Source organism: Mercurialis annua, linkage group LG1-X, assembly GCF_937616625.2.
Source record: "Mercurialis annua linkage group LG1-X, ddMerAnnu1.2, whole genome shotgun sequence".
NCBI classification, from domain to species: domain Eukaryota; kingdom Viridiplantae; phylum Streptophyta; class Magnoliopsida; order Malpighiales; family Euphorbiaceae; genus Mercurialis; species Mercurialis annua.
Genome location: NC_065570.1, coordinates 50,906,841 through 50,913,741, shown reverse-complemented (window position 1 = coordinate 50,913,741; position 6,901 = coordinate 50,906,841). Strand labels below are relative to the sequence as shown.

The following is a 6,901-nucleotide window of genomic DNA, read 5'->3' as shown; positions in this document are numbered from 1 at the left end:
GGTTAAAAATGAAGAACTATTTTAAACTTTTTTTTAATGAAAAGAGGTTAATTTAGTGCCTCGGGGTAGAGGTGAAACATAAATACATACGTCATGGTATAAATGAATTTTTTTCCTAAGTCAGGGTATAAACGAAAAAAAGTTCAAGGTGAGTGGTTTTTAAGTAATTAAGCCCTTTTATTAATAATATCTTTAAAAATAATAAGATAGAAATTTAAATAATAATATATTGACCAAATACAGTATTTTAATTTTGTAGTTCAATTAAACTAAAAGATAGGTATTTTTATTAAATTGGAGACAATTTAGTTATTTTTTACATACTAAAAATTAATTTGTAGATAATTTAGCTACCTATTCTAATTAGGATTTTAATTACAATAGTGATTAATTAAATAAATAATTAATTAATGATTATAAAATATTTATTTAGTAATAAACTGAAAAAGATTATTCAGTAAATTTATCTGTCCTCTATCCGTGCTTTTATATATAGTATAGATAATCATAAATTTAAGATCAAGTTTGGTTCGTTAAGTATACGAATAAATTTAAGGGATTAATGTTCTGGAAAATATAAAAAAACTAACCAAGTGGGGCTTAAGTCGAAATAGAAAAGAAAAAATGGTTGTAGTTTGAAGAACCGACCTAGCCGTGCGCCTGAGATGGGTGCGAGCTCTGAAGATAGTCCATATGTTATGGACTGATTCCATTGTTTGATATTGCTACCCACCCATGGAGGATAGGGGTCCCTTAAATTCTAAGGGTAGAAGACGCACAATATCACCTTCAAAGTCAAACCACCCCCACTAGGTTAGTCCCACAACCTCAAACCATTTTAATGCCCCGCTCGGTTACAAGCTCATGCTACTGAGACCGGCGATCAGATGAGTTTATGCATTCTATTATAGACTAATCACTATTCTTAATACTAGTCGATGTGGGATTTCGTTGATTTCTTATGTTTTTCTTCTCGTCCCTTGTTTAGTTCAATTTTAGTTTAAACTTTTTCTGTCCCGCTTTCTACGCCCTCGTCTCTCCTGGTATGCTACTTGTCAAATATTACTTGCAATTGATTGTCCTGGGTCTTTACAATCGAGTTCAATTTGAGTAAAAAATTACTAGATTATACAGCTTACATGTGATAAGTTGAATGCACCCTTTAACTGTTTGATAATTTGCCTCAATGAAAACTCAACATAAAATTAAGTTATGGCTCTTTCCAACTACTTCTTATGCTTATTATATTCTGCACTGCTAATCACATTGTGTTTGTTTGGTTGCTTTAATTTTGTTTTCGAAGAGCTAATTAATGGGCGGACCGAGATGGAAAGGAAGGGGATCGAAAGCGAAAGCGCTAGCCGAACCAATGTCGAACACAGTTTCAGAGCTTTGTTCTTCTCTTATTCAGTGTGATGCTCGTGGGCTACTCTCAGGCTCCAGTGTGCTTCTTGCAGTTGAATCAGAACAGACCAAGCTTCTTACTCGTGCTTGCTTCGGACGCCCCGTGATTACAGCTGATAAGGATAAGCAATGGTTTCAGTTGGGTTTAGAGGAAGCGTTTTACTTATGTTTTAATCTAAAATGCATCAAGATTGTCGGGGATAATAACTGCCATAAAAACGATCGAGCGCTATGGCAGTATATGATATCCCACAAGGAAAATTTCCCAGATTTTTACAAGGCGTATGCTCATCTTCGGATGAAAAATTGGGTCGTGAGGCCAGGCTCACAATATGGTGTAGATTTTGTTGCATATCGTCATCATCCGTCGTTGGTTCATTCCGAATATGCTGTGCTTGTTTTGTCGGAAGATGATGCGAATGCAAATGGGAGGTTACGAGTATGGTCTGATTTTTATTGCACCATCCGGCTTTGTGGAAGTGTTGCCAAAACATTGTTAGTTCTTAGCGTCGATAAAAATGGTCATGGTGCTATCTCTCCGTCATGCCTGGAAAGTTACTCTGTTGAAGAGCGCACAGTTACGAGATGGAGTTTAGAGCAAAATCGGGAGGATCAACCAATGAATGAAAAGAGGGAGCAAGTAAGTTTGTAACTTACTTACGTGAGATTACTTGATCTGTTGATTGATATTTGGCAAGTATTCATAATTTAATTGTCTGATCTATGAAGTTCAATTTACCAGCTTTGCCAAAACATTTCGAAAACGAGAAAATACAGTTTCCTCAAGGTTTCCATGCTTCATAGAGGCCGCCATTCTCTAAGTAGAATATTTTTCTCTTGAAGAGGTTATATTTACTTTTTATCAATAAGTACTTGATCAATCATACAATATGAACTCACTAGATTGGTAATAATAATTAATTTTTATGGATCTGAAATTGCTTATGAGAGTAATATGATTCTTTTCATGCTTTACTAGTAGTGATGCCAATTAAATCTACATGCACAAATAAATATAGAAGAGAAAACTCCTTTTCGTAATCTTCTAATTACAATACTATTCATTTTGTTTCCATCAAAATAAGTCTGGGTAGAAACACACTGCCTGACAGCAACATATACATCAACTTTTTCCAAAACAAGGAACAAAATTTAAGTATATTTGTCGTTATGATACAATCCTAATTAGGAAATAAAACCAAAACCATAAATTATACGTCTTGAAATTTCACTTCAACAATTTAAAGATGGATTCTACTGGGTTGTGACTTGGTCATCCTTGCTTGACCATACGGTTCATCATTATCAATCCGACGATTGTTCCTGAATGCTGCACAGCCAACCACATAGGCAATCACTAGGATGATTAGTATAACGATGTTAATAACCGACACCTTTCTCCAGCTTTTTCTCACGCTGCCTAGTACTCCAGCCTTGCAAGAATCACAAGAATAACACAGTAGCTCCTGATCGTTGCTCCATTTATTGCAATCCGGATTGTAAACAGCCCCTCCTGTATATGTCCATATCGTTTCGTTCACGTAGGCGAAACCACAGTCGGTAGGTGGCTTACAGCAACCGGACTGCACAACAAAGAGGAGAATGTTTATATACAATCTGAAACTGTGTCTATTGTGGTAGGATTACGTAATTAGAAATGTGCATTCAATTTGAACCAAACCAAACCAAATTTACAAGAATTTAAAATATTTCAAATCAAAGCAAACTAAACCAAATCAGTTTGGCTAGATTTTTTGGTTTGGTTTGATTTTTTCGTTTAGTTGTACTAAACCCGAACTATATTTTTTTGGTTCGATTATGAACCAAAAAACTGAAAAATAATAATTGCAAAAGTCAATCCAAAGCCAAATTTATCAGATCGGATTGACTATTCGATTTGGTTCGGTTTTTGCACACCCGTAATTGTAGCGCAACAATTTACCCACCCAGATTACGGAATACGGAGTTCAATAACTAGTGACTGCAGTCTGCAGCTAGCATTCTTCATGTAGAAGTTAAGCTCTTAGAGAAGAGAAATACAGAAACAATATCACTAGTTTGTGTGTTTGGAAGCACAAAAGATATGGTTAGTGTCATTTTGATATGATAATGATCAATATTATTGAGGTGGGTCCAAATGATTATGTTTATTTTGAGCAAAGCGAAGTCACATTCCTTGTCCCATTTCCTAATGCATACCCATTAGGCTACCATGACCTATATGCTGTCTAGTCATTTAAAAGTTGAATTTTCCCACAATTCCAAGCAAAGCTTAATTATAGCCATAACAATAGCACCATATAATATAGTAATACATTGTATCATTGACTTCAACAAATCTAATTACATCTTGTATCTTATAATCTTATTCTCTAGCCTCTTTTTCCTTTACTAAACACCAACAAATGAATAACGGATATTCTTAGAGGTTTCTAGTCCGACGAGAAGGAGGGGAAAAACGTCAAGAGACTATGCGCTTTGATTTTTTGATAGAGACCGATATGCTATTGTTGGCAAGTTCAGGAAGGATTCGAATAGGGGGAAATTATTCCGCGTGTTAAAATCTACAGGATGAGAGCTTTCCGACTCGGTCTCGTTATTTTTTGCTGAGTTATGAGATAAACTCTCTATTGATAGCTTACCCAATCTCTATTATTGTTAAGAATATGGGACCTAGATCTTTCAATTAATTATTATTATTAGTCAAATTAAAAAAATTATAGTTTTTTTTTTGGAAGATATTTATTGGAAGCATGTGTTTATGAGCATGGGAGGTGGCACTAAAGTTTGAACATCATTAAAAATCTGCAGCTATTTAATATGTTTGATAAGTGAGAAAAAAAGTCAAGAAACTAAGGAAAAACTTTAATCTAAAAATTGGATTCTAAAGTCTAAAGTTTATATTCCTACCTTTATGATTCTTGTCTAACTCTATTAACAATATACTGGGCAAATAAACAAAAGAAAAAGCAAAACTTAACTGAATATCCAGAATCTATTCCACTAGAAAAGCTATGAAATCCTCAAGAATAAAATTAAAAAGCAAACCAACTAACTCCACTTAGTTCACCCAACAGAACATTCTAATTTATCCATGTACCCAAGGTAAAAAAAGATGGTGACAAATAATATATATTACTCAATCTTGATGCAAAACAAAGAAGCGTATCGCCTTTTTTTTTTTCCAAATCGAGATATTATAATTAAATTCAGAATTTTAGATTCAAACTGCTCCGAAAGTAATGATGAAATCAATACTTTTCTAATGTAGAATACAATTTTCTTTCTTCTTTGTAATAAAAAATTGCATTGTTTAAGCATTTCCTAAGCAAAAGACAATATGAGCACCGACCATTAGGTCCAATATTTTGTTATGTATCTTGAAATATGTAAACTAATAAACAAAGGACCACAACAAAATGTCTAAAAATTGAGATTTGTATAGTAATAATAGTGATTTAATTTTTTTTCATGAAACGGTGGGATAGGGTCAGTATCTAAAGAAAGGGCCAGCTTTCATGCCAAGAATACCGCTATGGACAGAGGTACCCATCTCGCTTCTCACATGCATCATCATGGCTCCTCCTACCAATAATTTCTTGCTTGATTTGTGAATAAAATAAAATATGGGTCAATTTTATTTTTATCGTAATAATTATGCAATAAATGCATTTAAATTTTAATGGTGATATTAAGATATTGTCATCATTTTAATGAGGTGTTGCATTATAAATAGCTTAGTTTACAGATGACGTGATAAACTCGGTCTACCTAAAACTTTCTCCTCTTACTAAACTATTGCTATAGTTAGATATATCATATAGGCTTAGCAAAATCGAACTAGATTAATGTTTTAATATGATTAAGAAAAATTAATTTAAATGTGAATGAATAATAAAATAAATTTTAAATTTTGGTTTAATATAGTATATTTCTGTATATTAATTTTGTAGATTAAATTTATATGATTCGAATTGATGTGGTTGATTTTCATTCATTTTTTGTAAAATTATTTGATTTTAAATATTTTTATTGGGACCAAGTTGAACAAAACCGAACCATGTGTACACCTAATTAGATATCATAATCAAAAAATTTAAGCTCTTAATTATTTAAAAGATAGTTTAAAACATACCTGAATAGGATTAAGCTTCCGCCTATAAAACATGTCAGCAGTTTCCGGCACACCGTTAAAATTAACACTCATCTTACCACAGACTTTAGAGTCTCTAACACAAGAACTAATCTTCCCCCAGTAACTATCACTCGCCACTCGTTCCTCCAACCAGCCGGAATAATCCTGCAAATAATAATCCAAATAGCCTCTATTGACCTGCCGGCCGGACCCTTTATCGGTGACGGCATAGGCAAAGATAATGAACCCTATAAGTGCAGCGATGATGAAGAACATAACGAAAAGATAAACCCACATCAACAAAGTGTTTCTATAGCACGCGCCGGCGAAGCCAGCTAAAGAAACGACCATGATGGCTATTCCGATGACTATTAGCGGCCACTGTAAGAATTTTAAACAGTCGGTGTTGTTGGCTCGGCTGCTTAGCCATATTCCACCGCCTAGGATGGGGATTGAGAGTAGGAATGTTATGAAGTTTAGTAAACCGATCAAGTGATTTGTAGTTCTCATTTTTCTTGAGATTTTTTGGGTTGTTTTTCTTGATTTTTAGAGAGTTATTAAGGATGGTTTGGTGGTTGATAAGGGCTTGTGAGTGTATTTTATGAGTCTACTTATTATGAGTAGAGAGGTTGATGTGAGTGATTTGTTTTTCTTTTCTTTTTCTCAATTATATTTTGACTCTAAGGTGGTGAATTCATTATACTCAGGAATCAAGAAACAATAAGATAAAAAAATTCTTTTATTTTGAATTAATATAAACTTTAAAAAATATATAAACCTATAACATATATAAAAATGTATTCGCAGAGAATACTTTCAATTACAAACAAATTTTATTGATGGCGTTTGTTACTCGATTCCAGCAGAAACTAAATCAAACGTCAATGCCTACTACAAAGGCTTATATCGTAAGGGAGCTTAGGTTCCGTTCTCTCTTGGTTCTCTTAGCTTTAATATGCTATCGGATGCCCAGAACCTCACTTTAACTTCAGAATTTGGTTTGAAGGAATTAAGAGAAGTGGTGATGCACAGTGATGAAAATAAAGCACCGGGACCGGACGGTTTTAATTCCTTCTTTTACAAGCAATTCTGGAATATTATTCAAGCAGATATTATCCGCCTTCTTTAAGATTTTTTATTCATCGGGCTATTTCCCTACGGGTTTGAACACGGCATTTTTGACTCTTATTCTGAAATTGAAAGGGGTTACAAACATAAAAGATTTCAGACCAATTAATCTCATTAACGGCATTTTCAAGTTCCTTTTCCAAGATTTTTGTAAATAGACTCGCTACTACACTGCCTTTCATCATCTCGGGTAATCAATTCGGATTCATCAAAGGGCGTAATATTCATGAATGT

At 33.7% G+C, this 6,901-nt stretch overlaps 2 protein-coding genes across 3 annotated transcripts; one reads left to right on the top strand and one right to left on the bottom strand.

Moving 5' to 3' along the window:
* The first annotated feature begins 606 nt into the window (after positions 1–606).
* Positions 607–2,225, top strand: LOC126660411 (tRNA-splicing endonuclease subunit Sen2-1-like). Of its 2 annotated transcripts, none has more exons than XM_050353901.2 (2): positions 607–813; positions 1,304–2,225. In XM_050353901.2, exon 2 carries the CDS (start codon positions 1,313–1,315, stop codon positions 2,054–2,056), a length of 744 nt encoding a protein of 247 aa, XP_050209858.1. In that variant the 5' UTR covers positions 607–813; positions 1,304–1,312; the 3' UTR covers positions 2,057–2,225. The 2 variants fall into 2 exon arrangements, with proteins under 2 accessions (XP_050209858.1, XP_050209867.1); XM_050353910.2 differs by having other exon boundaries at positions 607–1,043.
* A 193-nt stretch (positions 2,226–2,418) lies between these two features.
* On the bottom strand, positions 2,419–6,194 carry LOC126660404 (tetraspanin-3-like). The gene is made up of 2 exons (XM_050353887.2): positions 5,540–6,194; positions 2,419–2,987 (listed from the first exon to the last, which is right to left on the bottom strand). Exons 1-2 carry the CDS (start codon positions 6,047–6,049, stop codon positions 2,646–2,648), a joined length of 852 nt encoding a protein of 283 aa, XP_050209844.1. The 5' UTR covers positions 6,050–6,194; the 3' UTR covers positions 2,419–2,645.
* Between the last annotated feature and the right edge of the window lie 707 nt (positions 6,195–6,901).